Here is a 24,013-nt window from a genome sequence, read left to right on the forward strand (position 1 = left end):
AAAAATACTTTGGGTCGGTAGTCCCTCCCTTTACACTTCGTAGCCATAATGGCCACCATTGAGGATGAAAAGTGTCCAGCGTTCCAAACCATTTTGAGTGCACCAAAGGGATACCTGTCGTGCTCTGAATGCTTCCATACATGACAGCGTTAATGCACTTGTATCTACTCAGGGAAAAGGTAGTATAAAAATATGTGGGAATTGAGACACGGCCTCAGTGACCTGTCAGATCTTGTGACCTTGTGGTCGGACATGACACACTTCAGGTTCAACTTATTAATTTAGTTTTTAGTTAGGTCCTAAAATTTTCATTAAACATCCTAGAAAAACTTTAAAAAAACAAAAACCATTTATATTATAGGGGGCACTGTCGTACTCATGTTGCCTCTTTGTTTTTCTCCATTGTTTTGCAGATCTTTCCTAAAAACAGATGTCACTACTTTTAGATCATACATGCTCTGTAGGATTAGTTTCTTATGCGTGTCAAAAGCTTAGCTAAATGTTAGCTGTTTACTGGCATTCTCGGCTTGTAATGAGCGACGTTTTACTGGACAAAGTGATGTATGATGTGTTCCTTCCTCTCCCATGTCGAGGGCCTGTGGTGCTGACTTACGGCCACAACAGGCGACTGCTCCTCCTCGTCTGTCCCTTATAGGACAGAATCAATAAATCATGTGCCTTTTGATTTATGATGAAATGTTACTTGAAGTTCTTTGAGTGAAGTAGTAGCTAACATGGCCTGTGTGAATTCACATGTCTGAGTCTGTTAGGAGTGAGGTATCTATTTTTTTTTTTTACTGGTCAGCGTGCTTGTCATTTTGCTTTGACTGCAGCCGTTTACAGTTGCTAGGAGTCTCTTCATTGGTCCAAAAGTGTGTGGAGAAATTTGATTTACAGTGCAAGCAGCAGCTTTCTTTTCATACCAAAGGGATCATTTAACAGTTTAAGCCAAAGTGCCAGCGCTAAAATATGACCTATAAGAAAGTTTTGCTGAAAGCTGATATAAGGGCCGATTTACAGCCTTGGCCTTGCTAACGATGGCCCTTAATGAGCAGCTCAAGCATCTACTTGTTTATGGAGCAGACTGATTGACAGGTCAAGTGATGGAAAAATAAAGTAGTGAATGAGGAATTGGATCTGTCCCCTCTTTGCCATATCAGCAGGGCCCTAATGTAGTGGGGTGAACTTTGAAGTGCCCTAATGGTCTTCATGGTCCCTTAACCTTGCAGGCTTCTATTAGGGGTGTCAGTGGAGCCTGGCTGGAGCAGCGTGACCCATTAGGTTTAATGAGTGCTGCTCAGGGCACCGTGGGCTGCTCTTCTTCCTCTGTGAGTGTTTATTTATCTAGCTGTGTTTTAGACAGAAGGAAAGCCTCTTTAGCTAGCACTTTATGTTATCAGACCTGTAACCATGGTTCTGTCTGTGTCAGTAAAATGATCTCACCGGGTCATGATCGGAGACTAAAGAGTTTTAATTTTTCCAGTATATATCTACAGTGTAATATTTCCTCTCGATGATTAATGGTCATTTATTAAAGGAGAAGTCTGGTGACATTCTGTATTTTCTTCCCGTGAAAAATTCCATGAAAAGACCCAAACTAACACTGAATTTGGCCGATCAAGTATCATCTGTGAAGCTAAATCCTGATATACCTTACTACTCTGAGCCATGAATATAACAACTTCAATGAAAAACTTATCAGAACCACATTGATACTCAAATGTTTTAGGAAATTCTGAACTTATCTTTAGTGAAAGTATACTCAATTCTTTTGATTGTTTTGAAAGATTTGCACTGGGTTGACTGTCACAGACCTAATAGGGAATTTGGAAAGTATTGAAAGACACAATAACACATAATTGTTTTGTAGTAGTTGATGGGATTTGTTTTCCAGTCTATCAACAGTGTACGTTCACTGTAAAACTTAAATAGTGTTGTTTTGAAGCGTTTTGTGCAAGTGAAGTATTCTTATTACCGTTACTGGAAAAAAATACTGTATGGTAAGTATTTCATCTGACATGTAGAAGCTTGCGCTGCAGCAGGCCTTCTTCTGCCCTTTCATTGCAGTCCTATTGATGAGCTCCAGTTCCTTAACTAGAGCTGGAGGCTTTAGTGGGTGACAGCAGGCTTCTCTCGAGTTTTGCCATTCTCATGCGAGCAGAGTGCTCCAGTTAAACTCTTGCGCAACTATGGAAAAGTCAGCATGTTGTTGCCATGAGCAAGCAGAAATGGGTGAACACCGACATTTTTTGCAGGGCAAAGACCACAACGATGGCAAGATGTGAACTGGCACAGGTTTATCTTTTTTCCTGGCCGTGCCTTCTCTTTGTCTTGCATGACAGTTGTCTTAAGTGGTTGTGCCTTTTGTGGAAGATCTTTCAAATTAAGAGAGGATTGATTAGACGTAGTTTTGTTGTGTAGGAAAGGCATTTTGAAGTGCTTATGATTTTTTTCTGAAGCCAGTTTTGTTCCATAATTGAGCTTGTGCTGCTAAAACAAAGAACATATGTGTGAAACAATGTCACACTGTATACTGTGTTACATCTCCGCTCTCTCACCACGGCTGTAGGTAGATTGTTAGTCTAACAACACCTGAAGGTATTTAAGGCACATTCAAACTATTAGGCTCAACTTTGGGCCTAATGGCTTGGGCAGAGCATCACATCTGGAAGCTGTGAGAAAAAAGGATGGGATCACACCTCCAATCATGTGTACACACACATTATGGCAATGTATTTTGATTGTACTAAGCCCTTTATGTCATTGCATATCAGTGTGTAATATCTATGTTCATGTTCACTGGTCTTTTTTTGTCATTTAGTGTCTCATACGCACTATTGCAATTATAATTAATAACCCTGCAATCTTTGATTTTCTCATACAATACTGATAATCAATGATTCAACAAAGTCTGTAAGCAACACCTTTATTTATTATTTATTCAAGAAGAACTTTGGCTTTCTGAATATGCCTGTTTGAAAGTTAATAGTACCGTCACATCTAGCCATTAAATATGAAGCTACAATCAGCAGCCTTTAGCTTGGCACAAAAACTGGAAGCCCGGGGAAATCTGGCTCTGTCTAAAACTTGGCCATCAGCATGTCTAAAGCTTGTGATTTAAAACATTGTATTTGTCTTGTTGAGAGGTGTACACAATACACATTTTATTTTACAGGCTCTTATGAGCCAGACGAGTTCTTGACCAGAAGTAGTAGCCTCATAGGCTGTATCTAGAATCTAGAATTAAATGAAATTTAAAGAAATTAAGTGAACAAATAGTGCCAAGGGCATGTGCACTACTTTCTACTTTTAGTCCTAGAATAAAACAAACTAATGTGAAAATTAGAGTTGTGTAACGCTGCTATTGTAAGTGATGAGGGAAAATTATGATTCACAAGTGCCAGAAAGATAAATTGAATGATCACTATGTCGTAGATTATTAAATGCCTGTTATTATTAACGTCTACTCATAAGAGTGTGTTGCTGTGTTTAAGTCTGAATTGATTGGCAGTGGCCCAGAACAAACCAGAAACGTTTGAGTTTATGATTCCAATGTTGCTAAATTATGACTGTTGCACAGATGTGGATTCACTTTTTTCCTGCCTGACCCCTGTGCTGTTCAAACCAGGAAGAAATAACGAAATCACCCAAACTTTTCAGCTTTGGTGGCAAAAAGTGTGATTGAGTTAGAAACTAATTGGGAAAGTAGGTTTTTAGGCCATTTAAAGAAAAACTATCCTCACCCATTCATCCATTGGAGATCCATTTATTTCAAAATCATTTCAAAATCACTTCAAAACCATCATCGACAGAAACGGCAAGTTACTTCTGTACAAACAAATGTCCAGCACCTTGAGCAGACCTCAGTGATGCTGTTCATGGTGCTAAATATGGAGACGATTTTCAACTACTGGGACAAAAAGTCTCTGGCTTTAAGAAAGAGACTACTGTCCCAGCAGAAGTCCAAAATAATAAAAAAACAAAACACTTCCTCAACACTGTAAGTGCAATAACTTATTGCATTGGCACAATCAGAAGTAGAAGTGCTTGATTAATATACAAAAAGCTGCTTAAAGCCATACAAAAAAAATTAGAAAGCAATTTCAACCTTGGTAAAAGTCCAGAGCTACTCTTCAGTATAACACACAGAACATAACTTGACATTTCTCAGCAATATTACTGTAATACTTCATTGGTCTATTTCTGGAGGTCCATTATTTGACAAATAAGCAAAACAAATGTACAAGCAAAAGAACAATATCATTTATATTGTTCACATTCACACAATACAACATTATAACCATGAATTTCAATTGCTTTATTTCAGTAGTATCAACATGGACGGAGCTGCAGAGGAGGGGAGCACTGAGGGAGGACCAGTGACACACTGTCAACTTGACAAGTAGGAATTCTGTCACACGTGAAATCATGAAGGAATGTATTTTGTTCACATCCTATTTTTATCCTGAAATTTTGATCGTAATGTTTTTCGTCATAATTTACTTTAGAGTCCTTTTTCATTTGCTTACTTCTGAGTACAGCCAATAAATCCTGTGCGTAGATTATATGAAAGTGTTAAAGTAATCATCACGTTGTCGCCTAACATATTCACTGTTGACAGAAAAAGGCTTCAATGCAAGTACAAATTATTAAATGGTCTATAGATGTAAAGGAAAACTTTTAAATTCTTTCTACAAGTTGAACTTTGAATTTGAACAATTGAAAAACAAATGTGATGACACTGAGGTCTCAAATAGAACTGCAAAAACAGGTCACCAAAAAATAATCAACACCAATATTCATAAGCAGTTAATCATTTAAAGTTATTTTTAAGCCAAAATTGACAAACACATTCTTCAATTTGCTCTTTTTCTTAATCTTCGTTTGCAATGAACTGAATGACTTTGGGCAACAAGACATTTGAAGACGTCACGTTGGGCTTTCCTGCCATCATCCACACAGGGGAAAGTAAATGGATATCTAGCCAGGCAGGCGTCTCGGAGAGATCGGCCAAAAGACTAATGAAGCCTGTCTCTGGCCGCTGCCTGGAGCCCAGCTCTGGTGACAGGCCTATTCCGACGGGGTAACGCACACAGATACCCCTGCAATCACTGGACATTCTCACCACATTCCTGCAGTGCCTCTAATGTCATCACATTACCTAAACGTTACAGAATGCTCCTCGGGACGATTGGGGCCACTGATGCGGCCTGCAGTCTCTGGCATGTGATGGATTCTGTGAGGAAGCTACAAATCCCAGAGTCATCTCAGCTGAGTCCACATCTAACGATGAACTGATTATTTCGCCGTGTGTGCAGCATGTCCTCACCATGTACTGTGGTGTTCGTAGAGCAGGGTAGCTCGCTTTACTGCTAATAAGTTGCATCTATTCCTGTGGGTTGCTGATTGGAGCTGGCGTGGTAAATTGGTGTTGAAGGTTGCTGCTGTGCACTGCTGCATCTGGCCTGCCAGTGGAGACACTGTTTCCTGTAACCTGAGGCCTGAGCCTCATAGGGGAACCTGTGGAGGCAGCCCTGGGAGAGGAAATGACAAGTTGGTTTGAAATTACTGCCAATCCAGTGCCTGCTCTCAATTGGCAGGTAAAATCTGCTCCCGCTCAATTAGACTCTGTTTACTTATTGCATTAAACCTGTCCTTCTTTTCAGGGACATAAACTACCCACAACAAACTAAATTATTTATAATTATAGAATTGCAGTTATAAAAAAGTAGCAATAGAAAGTGACTGACAAGAAACTTCCAGCACTTGGTATGCATCTGAGATTGCTCTCACTGAGTGGATTTGTTTTTTAAATAGCTTACAAAATGCAGACCTTGTTCAGAAATGGACTTTCACTGATTTACAGTATGAGAGACAAAAGTGGTAGTTGCGTAAATGATGTAAGTGTGGCAGGATGAGTGATACAAAAAATATGATAAAGGAAGCAAATAATGTGAATCATGCTTATTTCTGTAAATAATGAATGTATGATATGGCTGGATTTGGCACTGAATTCATATATTATATGAATGATATTTGTAAACCATGTTTGTGCTTGCTTATTTTACTATAACCTTTCATCAATATGAATGTTAGCCAGTTTATTGGAGAGTTAACCCCATATTTCAATGAGACCTGAGAGATCAAGGAATCAAGGATGAATGTCCTCATCTGAATCACACCTCTGGATTTCTCTCAAATTCAGCATCTGCTGATTGTCATAGTCACAGTTATCTTGGTTGTGTTGGCTGCTGTAATGGCCTCTGTTATCTCCACAGTCTCTCACTGTTCATTTGACCGGTGTTATCATTAGTGCTCTCAGGAAAAACCCTTCTTCCCCCACAGTGCTTGCTGATGGCTGCTCCAGAGAGGGGGCCATATGGGGGCCGAGTGGAACTGGGTTGGGACATCATGTAGCCCAGGAGATGGCCGCGCTGTGTTCCTTGGCCTTCATACGCAGGGCAGCTATGCTGGAGGATTTGCGATCTGGATCAACGTTGAGATCATAGCCATTGATTCCCCCGCCCATCCCACCACCCCCAAACAGGCTGCCCATATGTGTCTGTCCCATGTGGCTGCTCCCTGGACTGGGCACACCCAGGAAGTCAGAGACTCCTCCAGGACCATGAGGGTGAGGCGGCATGCAGGAAGGAACGGAGTCACAAGGCACGACGCAGCCAGGCACCGGAGACGCCCCGCTGCTGCTCCCAATCCACGAGGGGTTCTGGATCTGTAGAAGAGCAGGAAAAACAGGTTAAAGGGACTATAATGGATATTTTCACAATAACAATGAATTAAATGTGAAAGTGGTTGCTCGTCGACCTTCAGAGAATTATCCTTCCCTTTGGCTTTGCAAAGCTCTACAGTGAATTTCAGTTCGTTGTTTACCTCTCTGGTCTGCGACTTTACTGTTTCGCTTCACTGTCACTGCATTCATAGTGACATTTTCAGCCGCAGTAGGTTGATGTTTTCAGAGGTAAAGCCCTAACAACCCACTCCACCTTTCTGCCTCAACACCAGATGGCAGGCTAGTTAACATTGCAGAGCTTTTAGCAACTAAAGAGCCAGATATTTTCTTCGGGAGGTGGTAGAGACCAAATATAGAACTAAAAGAGAGTATTAGACTTGCATTCAGGTGGTCAGAGGCATAACTTCAAATAAATTTGAATGTTTATATGCATTGTCTTGAGGTGTAAATAACTGTTTTGCTTGCAAGTTATCCATATGTCCACTGCCCCCATGTGAAGGTTTAATAACAAACCTTGATCATGTTTTACACTACATTAATATTTTCTGATTCTGACCGATCATGAGAACCTGTAGTTATCAGTGAGCGGACTACCACTATTGTACTTTACCTGTGCATAGTTTTCAGGCCGGGTGAGTAGAGGCAGCTCATAAGCAGTTGAGAAGTGCGTGCGGACCTGTTGCATCTGGCCAAAACGCTCTCGCTTCCTCCACTTAGCTCTGCGATTCTGGAACCACACCTGCAAAGAAAACAGACCATCAGGAAAATACCTCCTAATACAGACCAGCCTCTCTCAAACAAAACTTGAATATCATTTTTAAACATGGCTATCAAAGCTTTCATATCATGTGGAAGCCCAAGTACTTTTTTTGGGAGAAAAGTGGGGCATCTTGCTCCGCAAGACAGAGTAAGAAACTGAGACGCATAAATTGAAGATAGTGCAGCAAATAAATTCTGCAGCACATGAAAGTCCGGGCCCTAGTTTTAAGACTTGACGTGTCTTTAAAGTACCGTCCACACTGAGCTATTGATGTGAAAATGGTGAGTCTCCCCTGGTGCTGCATGTTTCAGCTCCTCCCTTTGATACACAGGCGTCTGCCTCCCTTCAAGCTGCCAGTGTCGACAGATCCACATCTGGGCCTGTAGCTGTTCATAAATCACTCTGAGAAAGGTGTGCTCTCTCCCACATGTCAGCACAGTGGGATACAGTAGGGAATCCCTCTGTGTAATCCATGAAACAAATGCTGAACTTTTGACCTAGAACATAACGTGTACTGTATGCGTGTAAATACGTATTTTCTATATTTCCAACTTTAGGTTTATGAAGTATTGTCTGTAGCACGTGAAGAAGGTTTTCTGGGTGAGTTTTCCAGATTGATAGACATGCTACTTTTCAGAAAGGGTGTACAGTACTTTCAGTAACCTGCTGACAGACCAAGTCCAGGCTACTTAGCCCACATCTCCTTGACTGTGGAAGGTACTGGGAAAGAATGACTGAATGGTGGAAAGGGCTCTGAAAGAAAAAGTGCTACAGCCTGAGCAAAAGAGTTTCAGCCTGAGAGAACTCCACAAGGATATTTTTGAAATCTTTAGATGTGTTCAATATATTAATCTAGAATACTCTACATACTTTTATTTCTCTCACGATATCTGTCGTCCTAGACGATGGATCCCATCGCTGGTGTGATGCTGTTTTTCATGGGCTTTATTTATTTCTTCTTTTGAGGGATAGAGGGTGTACCTGTGTTCAATTTTGTGTAACATAATCACATTTGACTAGTGTAGATAAAAATAAGCAAAAAAATATGCGACTGGATACGTCAAGTGTTACATATTATGACATGGTCTCTACTGTGTGCACAAGGCCAAACATGTCTACATGTTCTTTCGCTGCATCAACTAGTCAATTGATCTTCTTTAAAAAAAAAATCTTAAAAGGGTGTTGATGAGAGTTGATTAAATCAAAATGTTTTTCATTCAAACGATGAGCAAATAACAATGTTATTTAATATAGTCAAACTACTTCATTTTAGAACGTACTCAATCGTATTCTTACCTTTTTAGTCATTATTACATTTGTTGTTTTTTAAATTAAGTCGTGGATAGACGTCACATTATTTCTTAAGATTTCCGCCTTTCCTAACCGTGCATATCTCCTGTTTAAGTTGTAACTTTTGTTGATTTTTTTTTTTCTGGAGAATTCTCTCACATCTCCACGCAAAAGAATAGAAAAGCTGAGGGGAGTACTGGGAGTCTCCACATGTTTATCTGTATCTATTTGTTGATTGTCTGAATCTTATCCTCCCCAGAGAGAAGAGGGAAATTTCTTCAAAGAGAAAAGAAAGAGCGATCCCGCTTCGACACAGGGGTTTGAACTTGGATTGTGGGTTGATTCCCAGCCCAATCAGCTCGTGGTTTTCACAGTGCCTGACATGCAATTTCCCCTCAGTCAACCTCTTTAAATCCTCCCCTCTTGTCTCTCACTCTCACTGTTTCTCTCAATCAATGTAAACACAGTGAAATTAAATGACAAAACTGAGCTGTGTTGTACAAAGATGTGAAGATGTGAACTAATATGGGGCAGGAGTGGATTTTTATTAAATGAGATAACACCAGCTTTAAGCAGCAACCTGCATGCAAGTCTATCATTGTTCTAGATGCTTGTAACCACTAGCTGGTTCATTTCCAAAGAGAAAACCATGTATATAGCTGTTGTCAGGAGTTTTGTGAGAGGCTGACGTAAAGAAATGTCGTCTGACTCCGACATTCCTCAGGTCAGCTGGCGAGATTAGACGACAGCTCACCCTTACATAGGGGTAAGCGGATATCTGAGGTTGTGGCTGAACCCCAATGTCAAGGTGAAGGGTTGTTGCCCTTTGAATTATATCATATGTTTTGAGGGGCGCTCTGACTCCATGTTCTGCTCCCCCTCAGGATTTGGGGTCTATTATTGTTTTAACATTTGTCATGTCTTTCCTTTGGTGGCTCTTTGGTTACATGAGCTCTTAACATCACAGGTTTCCAACACAAAAGGCCCTGATTGGATTGATAAACATAAAAATTACTTACAGTTGTAGTTTTAGTTTCTAACATGTTTTGGAACTCTTTGATTTAACAGAGGTTTGTGCCTCTCGTGTATTAATAATAAATGAATAAATCTTGTACACAATTTTCCTGAAAATCTGTTCATATCTGAATTTCATTTAACAACACTCGCTGTAACTGTGAAGGTAATTCAAACTCTTTAAAGACTCTTTTAACCATCTGGAAGAAACATTGTTAGTCTCATGCGTGATTAAAATAAAAAAAAAGAAAAGGCTAAAAACGTTATGCCTCTTATTCTTTTCTTAACTTGTACAACACTAACCAAAATTGTACATCTTGTAAGCAGTTATTCTACAGTCTCACATCAAAATGTGTAATAGCTACATGTGTCCACAGCTCAAAACGTATAACTCACAGTAATGGCTCTAAAATTAAAAGATGCTAACGCTTTTCTTGTCCTTTTCTGTTGGCCCGCATCCACGTCTCTTGCCTGTCCTACGTTACTTAAAAGCTAATCCACATTGTTTTTGTTTTTTTCTTGCTCACAGACTCAATCAGTGGTTTCCTAGGTTCTGTGTTTGATCCATCCTACCACCCCCAACCTCCTCCCTCCGCAGACTCTGTCACTTTTTCTACTCTGTCACATGACTTCCTTCTTGGACAACCCTGTCTCAAATATAGACATCTCACAATTTTAGAGCTGTTATTGTGAAACGAATTTGTTTTGAACTTTGGCGAAACGTTTCTATGATATGAAACTGTATTTTGGCATATATAGATGTTTCTTTCCAAAATGTTGTGTTTTTATTCAAAATAAGGTGTTAATATTTAATTTTTGGTCACCTGGATGAGGAACTGCAGTCACAACTCCATTTAGATGTTTATAAGACTCTTTGAAGAAATACTGTCCAGAACAGCAGTAAGTGCAGCTGAAAGAACTTCTGGGCTTTGGGCTAAGGTCAATATCAAAAGTGTTTCAAAGCTACACTTTGCTTTTAAAACAAAGTTTTATCAGTTACCGCTCGGTCATCTTAATTGTGATCGATCAAGATAGCCTTAGATAACTTTTCTCCTCCTCTCATCTTAATCTCGTTGTCATCCACCCACTCCTCTGTTGAAGCACAGCCTCTTCTGTCTGTCTCCACCCCACCCCCAACGCCGAACCCTCTCCATGTCTCTCCTCCCTCCTCCCTTTTAAGTCAGTGAGGGGAAGTGGGGATATTGGAAAGTGAGATGGGAGAATGTTCAAACTGGAGCTTGTTTTCATTTCATGTTTAATTTCCTGACGCCTAAGCCCTCGGCTTTCCGCAGCTAACCCCTTTGACCTTTTAGAGGCGTGCAGACGAGAGCAGCGGACCAGGCGTACACTTACACACACAGGATACACACACACATTTACATACCATATTATGTACAGATTTTTAAAATCACTCACTAACAAATGCGGTATTTTAACCAGGACCCTCTCAAACACTGACTGGAACCTTTTTATACACAAGCATGTCATCTGAGCACTGTATTCCCCCTGTCTTGGTTTCTGGGGACTGAGTGTGTAATGTTTCACAGAGGGTTTACTCTACGTAGCTTTTCCTTTGAACGGCAGGAGGAATAAGACCCAAGCCAAATAGTTTGGCAGAGAGATAATTCAGGGAACATTATGAAGTCAGATGTGTCCTTTGCTGCTCCATGTCTCTTATTCCCAAAGTTATAAACTTCTGCTCTTTTCAGAAAGGAAGGCCATTGGTGTCTTTGCATAAGCAGATTTCCAGTTAACAGAAATAGTTTTATTGTTTATCATGAAGAGAAACCTGTATATGATGCCCAAAAGGATGGTATTTACCAACTGCAAACACTTACTACCCTTGTTTATTTTATTTAGCAGACATCTGCAAAGAAGGTGGCTCGATGCTCTTGGAGCTCAAAGTGCTTGGCGGTGATACAGTAATTGCTAAAGACGCTGACAGCAAAATGCAGCTTACAGAGCCATTAAAGAGCTTTATTTATGCTCCAGAGCCAGCAGGCAGAGAGAGAGGAAGAGGGAGAGAGGGAGGGCAGAGTCCACAACTCCAGAAACGGCTTTGAAGTCCAGACGTCTCACCTCATCTCTGTCATCTAGGACCATTGCAATTGATAGACTGCCCCAGCAGTCACTCACACACAACCTCCTCCTCCTCCTCCTCCTCCATAAAAAAGTAGGCAGCATGGTGAAGTTCAAGTCTGAGGTTGAGAGCTAATTGTTCTAAATAAACTAGTGGCAGCAGAAGTCACAGATGTGATTATGGAAAACTGCAGGCCGACTTTATGAAGACATTCATCATTAAACTGAGGATGAAACTGTAGGACCTTGACATTGGCATTTTGGCAGAAATCTGTACTCTGGATTTCAATAGCTGCTGTTTTGGAGATGAAAAGGATTCTCCGATCGCTTGCCAAAGCTTCGAGTGCCCCTTGGTATTCAACAATTGGATATCCCTGGACTTTGTCTCCGTGGACCTTCAGTTGAAATTGTGGGGTTTAGTCTTGATTGCGTGCATATTTAGGGTCTGATTTTAGAAGTTTGGGTCAAACCTCACAGTGACTCAACAGAGTCTGCTGTGTGCCTGTCAGATGAAAAAGTTAATTATATTCATCTGGGGAATAGATGGGTCTGTGTGAACACAGCATGAATGTACTTATTTTACTGTAACACCATGAGGACCAGGCCAGATTCTCTGTCCCTGTCTATGTCTTGGACTATGTGTGGAAATTGAAAGTGGCATCTCAAAGTGTTTTTTATATCCATGCCAAATAGCTTTGATGGCTTTCCATGTGTTTTCCTTCCCTGCCTCCAGAGTTGTGCAGTGAAGTAGTTTGAACATGGTAGTGCTGGGGAGAAACCCTTGGCCTCTGACCCTCTTGTGGAGTCTGCACCGTGTAAGTGCTAAGAGCAGAGTATTCCCCGAGTCCCACCCATTCAACTCTGATCTAAAACTGGCAGGCAGAAAGAGAGATGGAGAACAATAGGCCTTGCTGTCTGCTGCTCGGAGCAATCTTTGTCAACATGCCAGTCTTAACTCTCCCAACCCTCTTTCTGTCAGCTCCCCGAGTGATTATTAGCATGCAAACATGAACAACTGTGCCCATGCAATGCAGGTCATGGAAACTGTCCTCCCAGGAAGAAACGACGACATCAGTGGTTTCAGCATGTGCCCAAAATGTTTAAGTGACAAATCCCTTTTGTAGAGCAGTGATTCCCAAACTGTGGTTTGTAAGACTCCACCTGGTGGCACATAAGAGCCTTGCTGAAAGGCCGAACGATATGTACTCCAACTGGCCCAAGTCCAAAACATTTAAATGTAATTACATACAGCAGTTATTATATACACACATCACATCGCAATAATGTAAGGAAAATGTGTTGGTAATCATTTGAATAATTACAATCATTGAAATAGAAGTTGCTTTTGCTTAGTCACGTAGGGTGGTGTGATGTCATGTCCGACTAGCATAATGCAAACGTTATCTTGACACAGTCAGTCCTCAGTAGTTAATTTTATCAAGCAGAATGAGTAGTTTTTTAATTAACTACACGGTCCATAAAACAGTCAAAAGGCAAAAGATAACACTGGACCAGACAGGTCCGACGCTGAGAAGAAGTTGGATGTAAAGTCGAGTGGAGCTTTTTAGAGCTACAGATGTAAATGTATTCGTTGATTTTAAAACAGTGGCTGCTGTTGTTGCTGTTGTTTAGCTGTTCTAAGGCTATTGCAGGGTTGAATTCTCGAATTTGGTTTTAGGGAAAAAAGAAAAGAAAAAATTTGGTACCTGCAGTGTTGGTGCTTGTGAATTTTACTTCGGTACATAGTGGCACACAGTCTTAAAAGTCTGGGAACCTCTGCTCTGGTGGACTGGAGTGAAAACACTGAACATATGAGACAGCTGTTCCTTCCTACTTCCAAGCCAACATCGTCTTAAATATGATCATAATCATTTCCAAACCTTAACCACGTGTTTCATTATAGTAACCATGGCAACACCGATACTTTGACAAAGTAGTAATTTTAACCCAAACCACTATGTTACAGGAACTGTACTTATTTTAACTCGCACTGTGATTTATTTATTTTTTGTGCTTAAGCCTTACCAACTCTTAACTGTAGCTTTGTCACATCATGGAGCTGATTTATGATGCGTTACAGTGATTGGTAATTGTTTTGGAAAAGACAAACAAATCCCGCTGATAGGGATGTCAGATCAGCAAATGTTTGTGTTGTTCATACATGTATAGTTTGTCATGTGTATCCTACCTGTACACGAGCCTCTGTCAGATCTGTCCTCAGTGCCAGCTGCTCACGGGCATAAACATCTGGGTAGTGTGTCTTCTGGAAAACTTTCTCCAGCTCTTCCAGCTGGTAGCTGGTGAATGTGGTGCGATTGCGTCTCTTCTTGCCTTTGTTGCTCTCAGCCTCGCTTTTGTCCAGAGGGCTAGAGAGGTCCGACCCGGGATGCTCGCTCGGCCCCTTCACACCGGGTTCCTTAAGGTTTAGGTAGCTGCCTTCCATCCCGGGAGGGTCGATGCTCGGGGGCAACTCAGACTCTGTCAAGCCGCTGTTGTCTTTCCCTGCATGGATGAGATGCAGAAAGAACGAGGTGATCAGTCTCAGTTTGCCACTGATTTCACACATGAAGTTCAGTTAACTCATCATGAGGAACATAACTCAGCCTGAGAGAGAGCTGTATAAAGTTTTTTTTTTTGTGGTTGTGAAGGGAGCAAAGCTTTAAAAAAAAAAAAAAAAAAAAAAAGATTAACATTTTTAAAAGATAGCTTGATTTACGAACTGAGGGTTTGGCGTTGGAGAGGAGTGGAATGAAAGATGCCATGGGAAATGCAGAGTCCAGGGTTTGACTCTACTAAAAAGCACAAGTCAGGATATCTGCAGCACCAATTTTGACCAATATTTTAAAATATATCTTGTGTGAGTCCCTCAACTAGAAGTACAGCACACTATCTGTGCAGTACCTTTTTAATTCTGTGACATGGATTGATGGCAGTGCTCATCATTATAAATTTCAAGTGTGGATATTAAACTTTGGTCATGATGAAATACATCTGCGCAATTTTGGTTTCAGTTGTACTGTGCCATTCTTACGAGTTTCATATGAAGCGATTAATTAAGTGTGGCTTTACATATAATATAAACCATATTCTCACTGTAATAATATTTTCATTAAATAAGCAATTACAACCAAGTTTCTGACCATTAAAAAGCTGAATATATAGTGTAATATGCTGTTAATAGTAGTCCTGTAATTATAGTTACTGGTCTTACTATAATTTGAATATCAGAATCATACTTTCTTTAAAATGTGGCTGGATAGGGCAACCTTATAGCTGAGTGGTTAGCACATGGCCATGAATACCATCAGTCGTGAATCCCCAGTTTAATTCCTGGCTGGCTGGACCTTTTCTGAACGTCATTCCCCTGCTCTGTTTCCCCTCTACACTGCACCGTCTGGATAAGGGCAAAAATGCCCAAACAAATATTCTTTACAAAAAATTGTGTCCGAATAAAACCATGGTGCCTCACATTCGCATCAACAAGTGTGTCTGCTCATCATCGCATTGCAAAATCTCCACAAAATGACATTTACATTAGGCTTACATCATCTCTGTAATGTTTTATTTTAAGGTTCAAAGGCCCTGCCTGTGTGTCGCACGTCTAAAAGTTGCAGAGAAGAAATGTCTTTTTTGTTTGAAAGGTATGTCACTACACATCGGTGTGACCTGTGACACAACCCTCAAAGCCCCTCTCCCTCACATCTCTCAATCACTCCACCTGAAATCCGAGCCACACAAAATCTGCTCCATCTCGAGCCTTGTATGCCGGGCCTTGTGTACGGGGGGCGACCACGCTTTACCCCGCAGCCTTGCCCCTCAAATGTAAACAGCATTGTGTTTGTCACCTTCGATTTCGTGAGCGTCCATTTTGCAACAGACCTTGCTCTGTTCCTGTCTGCGCTTGCTGGCTTTTTTGTTTCCTTTTAGGAGATGAAGAAAGCTGTCCCTTCTCCTTCAATAAACAAACAGCCGTGTGAATAAATAAGCTGAAGGGCTCGTTGCGGGCCAGTGAGAACAGTGTGCTCGGTCAGCCTCTGTTTGCCTTTCTTGTGAATGGGCACGGAGAGCGCCCTCTCCTTACTGTATTTGTCTTAAACCAGCACATAATGGTCTCATTTTAGTCCAACAACATTTGTCTTCGAGTTAGGAAGATTAGGATGATTAACAAATAGTTTTGTGCATGCGTTTGCCTTTGTCACTTTTCATTTTTGTTTTGAGTAATGTAATCATTCTCACAAAACTCAGGCATTGGAGAAAAAAAAGAGTTGATACCTTGTGGCACTCGTGAGTCTTTGAGCCAAGATTTTTAGTGGTTAATACGATGACTAAATAGTTGTGGAGTGATGAAGCTAGGCGGTGGCTGTCTGCAACATGCATGTTTGTTTTCATGGATTAGTACGTCTTTGGCTAGTGTGTCCCACACTGAGTTGTCAATAGTCATCCCCTCAAAACTGTAGCAGGCCTCCCTTGCTCTCTGGCTATGACTTACCCAGACCGAGACACTAATGGAACAGCACAGGTCGCCCAGCTGGAGTTCATGACCTCATATCGCCGTGGCCTACCTGTCAGTCCTCTTTACGGTCTCCACGCTGGCAGATGTTCTGACATCACCAACCCCTGAGCTGGCCTCTTATTCTCAAGCACTGTGCAATAATTTCATTCTACCCCTGGGCAGGAGCACGGCTGCCGTGTTAGCAGAGTAAGACAGGTCAACTCAAGGTTCCTGCCTGGCATTTGCATCTGTGAGAGAAAATGCAGTTATGCCCCTGAGCAAGGTATATATCCTGTGAGGCTGAGCACGGATGAGGGGATGTGAAGAGTTTAGGATGCAGCTTGGAATTGTTTAAGGTTCTCTCTCTTATCAGATTTTATACTGGCATCTAGAATAGTTTGATATTTCGGGAAATACACGTATTTATTTCTTAACACTAGTTAAATCCGAAGATTGATGTCACTTCCATGTCTGCACAGGAAATATGATGCTATGAGCGGCCATCTAGCTTAGCATAGCATGAAGACTGGAAACAACTCGCCTGGCTCTTTCCAGTGGTGACAAAATCTGCCTATCAATATCCCTAAAACTCAATAATTAACAAGTTGTATGCTGCACTTTATTTGTTTAAGTTACTGGTCCCAGCCAAGAAATAGTTTGGTATTTTGACATTTTTAAACTTTTTACATGTTTTTATAGATTAAACAATACACAGTGAGCTTTAGCAGACTGATAGGTGTATTTCTGGCTTTTGACAGAGCCAGCCTTGCTGTCCCTCCTGTTACCTGTCTTTATACTGCTTAGATGTTTGAGAGTATCGATTTTCTCATCTAAGAACGCTAAAAGGTGAATTTCCCCAAATCTTGAACTTTTCCTTTAAGACTCTCAGTTGTAGAGGCTTTTTTTTTTTTTTGCCACATTTTAAACTGGAATCTGGCCTAATCAACATCTTTTCTCTGTGTATTACTCCAGACTCATCTCGCTTCTCTCTGTCACGCTAACCACACAGAATCCTTTGCCACAAACATCTTTCAATTTTCCCGCATGCTGAGCTGTCTCTTCTGCACGCTGCTCCGGAGAACACAGCCATCACACACTGCTTTCTTTTAGGAGCCAAGATTCCAGTCCTTTGGCTCTGAATTTTTTTTTTTTTTTTTTTTTGGGCATTCAGAGTAATGTGTTTTTGACAGTTGATCTTCCTTCAGTATTTATCAACGTATATATAACTGCGCTGGATATCACTGCCTGATCCTGCAATTTGCCAAGTTTCTTTGTGACAAGCTGCAGACCTCTTCAGTTAGCTGAGGTCAGATGTTTACTAGGGTCAGCAATTTAATCACTGCTGAAAACAGAGAGAAAACATCAAAGTGTAATTTAACTGGTTGTAAAGCAACAGGGCACCCTCTCGGTTTTTATGGAATAGGACGGGTTGGGTCAAGTGAAGCCAAATAAAAGAAACACTATAAATTAGTAACCTGGGGAAGGGTTAATGACCAAACACTAAATGGGGAAGGGAATGCTTTTAAACAGAGTGCTCTGAAATGTTCTCTCAAAGTTGATAGCAGTATGCCGCAATAGTAATCACACCTTATATGGACCAAATTAAGTCAAGAATAAGTTTGGTCGTAAACAGGTGACTATTAATTTACATTCGCTGTTGGTTCACATGTGCTTTGGGCTGGATTCTTTTTTCCGCAATGTGGTCTAAAACCTGATGTTGACTGTTGTTTCCTCAGTGAAAGGGAGGCTCCCAGATGTTTCTGAGGAGAGATCTATGCCAGCAGCTCACGCAAGAATGCTGATTCCCTGGGAAACAGAAAATCTTTCTGTTCAAGCCGAGCTCCTCAAAAATGTACTCGATCATGACCTCGCTGCTGTCCTAACACTTTGGGCAGAGGCTGTCTTATTCTCATATCAAAGTGCATCAAAATAGTTTTGGTCAGGTTAGAGTTATTTTAGGAGAGAAAGTAATTAGTTGTGGAGGAAGAACTAGTTTTCTTGTAGAGCATCTTGATAAAATAGCTTTCATGTATATCAGTGCAGAGAAACGTTTTATATTCAAAGTATTAACCTCTTAAGGTCAAGATGAGGGAAATTTGCTTGTCTGTATCAACTTATTGCAATGACTGGGTTTCATATAATCAATATTACAATTCATCTTGGCTTTGGGATACAAATTTAGTAAATAGAAGAGTAACAAATGACAAGGAAATTCAATTGAGTGTAGTTATGAAATATATAATGTAATGCAATCATCTGTAACCCCTCCCTGTTTTCCAGTAGCCCCAAATACATTCTATGATCACATAGAATACTTCATATTCGAATCACAATTTTTGCCTTTTTACAGTCACAGACAAACATGAAACTCTGTGGTGCAGGCAGTGTGACCAGGTTATTTGGTTTTCTTTATCTTAAAACAAAGAGATCATAGTCATACCTTTGCCTTGCCCAGTAGTTTCCAAGCTTATATTTCCTTTTTGATTATACCATAGCACTGTGTGGCCACATGTTTGCGTTGTGAGGTTAGATTTAGCTGATAGTCCACTGATAAGAACTGAGGAAGTAAAGGTAATGCCCGCCTCAACACCAAAGACACCGATCAAAATGTGTGCCAGCTGGCCAGTCTTTCTATTCTGGCCTGCGCGCAGATGTCAGATTGGCTGGGGGAAGTTACCTTCGGCTGCAAGAAAGGCGGCCGAAAGTAGAGGCCAAGGCATGCTGCGTTAGTGGGACAACGGCAAGACAGAGTGCAGGAGCATATATGAGAAGGAAAACATAATTTTGAGTCGTGATCAGAGGCATTTTAATTGAATTTGAAACTTAACATCGAGAAAAACAACACCTCATGAAACAAGATCTTGCTTGCCAAAGTTATATGAATGTCTTTTTCTTTTGATGCCAGGCAAATTGCTGCCGCCTTTCCTCCTGAGTCACACATTTATATAAGCCATTACTTTCTAACAAGTCAGGAATTCATCCTTTCAAGCATTCACTCATTAAATATTCTAATTTATTCTGGTTCACAGACACACGCTGGCACGATCACAGGTGTCACCCTGGCGTTTGCTTTTTGTTCAAATCGACACAATGTGTTAGTCATCAGAACATGCATATCTTGTGACATCACTTCCCCAAGCCTTTTAACATGTACTTAGAGTACTATATTTTGACAGGATGCTTTTAAAGCGCTGCCAGGACTTTTTGGGGTTGTGTTTTGGTTTTCATATGCTGAGAAAATGTTTTACATATAACAGGATGCTCAATATCCCACTGAAGGGAGGAGGGGTGGTTTGAAAGAAGAAAGATTGACAATTGATTGTTGTATTTTCTAAATGCATCATTTGCTTTGGTTATTTTGTGAAATGACAAAAAGGATACGGTGCAATCTGTTTAGCCTGGAGCACTGTTCCCACAACACTAGTGTGTAGTGATAGTTTCCACTTTAGAGTTTCAGCCTTATCTCCATTTACATACTCTTGAATTATAAAGAAAGTGCACGAATATTCTCATCACAAATTTATGTTTACAAAATGTTATGGTCTCTACTGCATCAAATCAGTCTGTATCAAGGATAAAAACTGAACGTTAATCAAACTTCAGCTGTGAGTTCAGTAAAATACTTGCATGTAAACAGTCATTCCCACACATGTGTGGCTTTCCCAGAAGCCCTCTCATTTCTCTTGAGTCTCTCAAATCATTACCCAATCTCAATGTCCATTTCTGACTCCTTGCTTATTTGTACAAGGTATTGTTGAGACAGGGTTATGTAAACCAGTCCCACTTTGTCATCTCAGGGACTCTCTGTAGCTTTGGAGATGTGATGTTTGGGGAGTATGAATAATAACTATAGGAGCCAGTAATGCACATCTGCCTTACATTAATGCGGACCTCTCCTGCGGTTCTGACCTGCATTCCTCAGCTCTCGAACAGCTCCAGAGGTTTTATTTCAGTCATCGCTGTGTGAGCAGGTAGATGGCTCCGTCCCTGTCCTCACTGTGGCACACTCTCACTGATTAACATGCACTGAAATGAACAGACCCGCCAACCTGAATCACTGCTTTGCATTAAATTAGTCTTTTAGAGACAATATTGTATTTAAAAAAAACATGATCTGTCTGGTAGGGACGAAGTATAATTTGTGCCTACGCACAAACAACTTAAATTTCGCAAAACACTATCCCAGACACCAAATATGTTGCACATTTTCAGTGCTGGATATCTAATATTTAAAGTTGAACTTTAAAATCTCTTTAAACCTCTTCAATTTGACAATTTCTTTCATATTGCTGCAGTGGAATTCAGGAAATGGGTTGGGAAATGTTTGGAATAGTCCTGAATTTAAAGTGTGAATTTTATGAAGCTTATCCCAAAAATATTCCACATTATAATACATAATATTAACACAATAAACCTACATCCTCACCGTTGCTTCTCTTATCTTCATGTGTTATCAATGTAATTATTAACGAGCAATTTTAGCATCCACGTCTACAAAGGGGTAAGACAGCGAGTAAAGTTTTTCTCCCTTTGTGTTGCATCGAAGCACCATTTTTCATGTAACATCCTCACAATAACACACAGATACAAAATGTTGGGTTGCAATGTGAACAGCATTAGAGTTGTAGCTGAAGTTGCCACATAGAAAATTCCCCATGGCTATGAGATGACTTTTGTCATCGCAATGGAGATAAACCATCAGCATTGAGCAATATATCTCCCATTGAGGACCACACATAACAGCGCAACCCTGTTGACGCCTGAGGCTTTGGCAAGAGCCCAAAGTATCCTCCCCAGAGCCACGATGCCTTCATCTGGCTGCAACATTTTCAATAATAATATTGCACAGCTCTCCTCAAGGGAGGCATGTTGCATTTAATGATGGTGTTTAAATGATTCTGTCAATGCACTTGCCAAATCCATTCACTTCAATGCAGGGGTGCTCAAGTGTGTTGGAGGCAGAAAAAAAAAATGACAGTTCAGACCGGAGTGAAGAGTGACTCCAGTTGTTGCTCAGGAAAGCAGATTACTTTGCACTTTATGGATGTATTTTGGCAAACTGTGGCACTGACTACTGCGCAAAAAATTGTGTTAGTGCAAGTCTAGTTGTAATTGGTCCCACTGAGCAGAATTAGGGAAGTTCAATTTTATTTGTTACACCTAATTCTGAAAAACACACGGTCCAGCATTTACTGTTTTTGCGTTTTCTGTACTTTTGATGCAAATTGCTATTTGGAAATATGTACGTAAAGGTTGAGTTACTGCAAAGGTTTTGATTAACGTGTCAAATTTCAGCTGTGATCATAACAGATGTTTTCTTCTGTAACATCATGATAAACATCTGGGATTGAATTATAGGCGTCAACGGGTCTATAGCCTAACGTAATGCTCACCAAAATATATATTTTTGTTTTTGTTTCTCTAGGCTACAAATATGGTATACATATTTTTTTTTTATTATAGTCTGTATAAGGTATTCTATTTTAGCCTATTTGCCCTTTCTATCTAATTTCACAGTTGAATCCATTTTGTCCACTTAATAAGGAGAGTTTCTCTTTCTATTTTGAACCCCCACATCTTGTAAAAAGAGACAGTAAAATTAAATGTTTTCTTTAAACGACCTTAAGGTTACATTTGTAGAGCAGCAAATTGTCGGCAGAGTCTTCAGAGCTATAAAGCTTTCGTTTGAAATGGATGCTGTTTGTCAGCTGGATGTGCAGGCAGTCTGGAATTTTATTGAACATGGATGGCTCCTGAATTGTAAATTGTTTTGGCCTATGAGGCTCCATGGAATAAATGTATCTATATTCCCCATTTCACCTGAATGACGATAGGTGCGCTTTTCCTGTTCATCCTGAAACATGAAATTGTCATAAATATAATGGACAATCATGGACTAACTTGTCTTCAAAATAGTCCAGATGGCGTTTTGCTTTCTTCATTTTCGCCACATGCAGTGAGTTTTCCGTTTTGCGTGTGTATGGAGACGTGACTCAGTGACCTAGATGTCTAAAAAAGTACAATCATTTTTTTTATGCCTTTATTTTCCAGTGATTTAAGAGAATTTTCTAGCAAAAACAGGCTGCAGTTGTAGGCCAGTGAGAGCAGTGACAGCGATGCAGCGGCTTCACGAGATTGCGAATTTGATGGTGTTGTGAATGACAAAAAAAACAACCTCTTGACTTGCAGTTTATGATCATATAGATCAATAAACACAAGTGTGAAAAAAAATCTATTTAATTACCTTTAATGACTGAATCTTTTTTGACTCAAACTTTGCACTACCTCGAATTGGAAATAAAAGGCAGAATGTAATGTATTTTAGCTCATCTTGCAGGCGCGCAGGTTCCTAAAATACTTGAAACTCACTTCTGATCAAATTCAGAGTTTCATAGGCAAATTAAGGTGAGAGATTAAATTCTCAAATCAGAACCATTTTTGTCACAAAAATTAAATTATTAATCAAATTATTTTCTCGACATAGTTGCCCACATCAGGCTGATCGGAAACCACCGCACAGTGATACATCACCGATGAATTTATAGCCTATATACGAATAAAGTTCTGTCGATGGTGGGGGGGGGGGGGGGTTTCTTCTCTCCTCCGCTAACAGATCACTGACTTTCACATCATGTAGCACACAGTACAGTGAATTCCCATTATTGTTTACAAATGTTCCCTCTTGTCGTGCATTTCCGTTAAACCTATGGCCAATATGTTTCACTTTGAGCCTGTTTTCTGTGCACTCACCATAGCAGGGAATGAGCGTCCCGTTGTGTCCGCTGTCCAGGTGCAGCTTGCTGCCTTCGGGTGGAGTTTTGCAGGTCGGCCGCTGCATGAAGAGCTGGTATTTGTTGAAGTTGCCCTCCTCAGCGCCATCCAGTGACTGGCACTCGGGCTGGAAAGGACTCCGGGACTTCTCTCCGTAAGCCTGCCCTTTCCCCGGAATGAACGTGGGGCTATATTTCGCTTCAGTGGTCGGGAAAGTCCTGAAAGGGTTCGCTTGGTGTTCTCTACTTTGCGCAGTAGAAGAACTATAATATGAATCCATCGATGTCATATCGCAGTATGAGACGCACGTATCTGCGTTCATACCTAAAAAGTTATTATAAAAAAAAAAATCCACACGGTTCGTCTTTCCCTCCCCTTCTCTAGACAGCGGATGTTCTCTCCAAACTCTCATGCACTGACAAACTCACACTGCTGCGCTCATGCACACACACGCTCACACCGACGCATCTGGGACTGGTTAGAAAATGAATCAGATGTTTTCCAGAGTCTGCAGACTGAACAAATGCTAAAAGCCCCCTGAAGGTTTGTCGGGGTAAAAGAGAAATGCCTCGCTCAAACTGATGGCGCCTCAGTAGCCTGCAGTGGATGTGACACACGGGGCACTCCGACCTTCGGGCTCTACGCACGTCTGAAAAAGGCCCACTTCGAGTCTCAGCCGTGCGCTATTATGCAGCCAGTAGAAATGGGAGGTCAAGCTCAGAGGGGGGAAAAGCTTTTTTGGTAAACACGCGGGAGACACAACACATGACATTAATGTAATTAGAGGATGAATGTAACGGCTTTGATTCCTGCTGTTGCATGTCGTAAGACCCCAACCTCTGACTTTATTGAAGTTCTT

The 24,013-nt window shown here is 40.8% G+C and overlaps 1 protein-coding gene across 2 annotated transcripts; it reads right to left on the reverse strand.

Annotated features, from left to right (window-relative positions):
* Positions 1–6,409: 6,409 nt before the first annotated feature.
* On the reverse strand, positions 6,410–23,476 carry LOC138206458 (homeobox protein aristaless-like 4). 2 transcript variants are annotated; one of them, XM_069163184.1, is made up of 4 exons: positions 23,134–23,476; positions 14,080–14,393; positions 7,359–7,487; positions 6,410–6,730 (listed from the first exon to the last, which is right to left on the reverse strand). In XM_069163184.1, the coding sequence occupies exons 1-4, from the start codon at positions 23,474–23,476 to the stop codon at positions 6,410–6,412; spliced, it is 1,107 nt and encodes a 368-aa protein (XP_069019285.1). The 2 variants fall into 2 exon arrangements, with proteins under 2 accessions (XP_069019285.1, XP_069019286.1); XM_069163185.1 differs by lacking the exon at positions 14,080–14,393 and having other exon boundaries at positions 7,359–7,460; positions 23,108–23,476.
* Positions 23,477–24,013: the final 537 nt, after the last annotated feature.

Source organism: Embiotoca jacksoni, unplaced genomic scaffold (genome assembly GCF_022577435.1).
Source record: "Embiotoca jacksoni isolate LCO1_2020_lvr unplaced genomic scaffold, fEmbJac1.0.p SCAF_3, whole genome shotgun sequence".
NCBI classification, from domain to species: Eukaryota; Metazoa; Chordata; class Actinopteri; family Embiotocidae; genus Embiotoca; species Embiotoca jacksoni.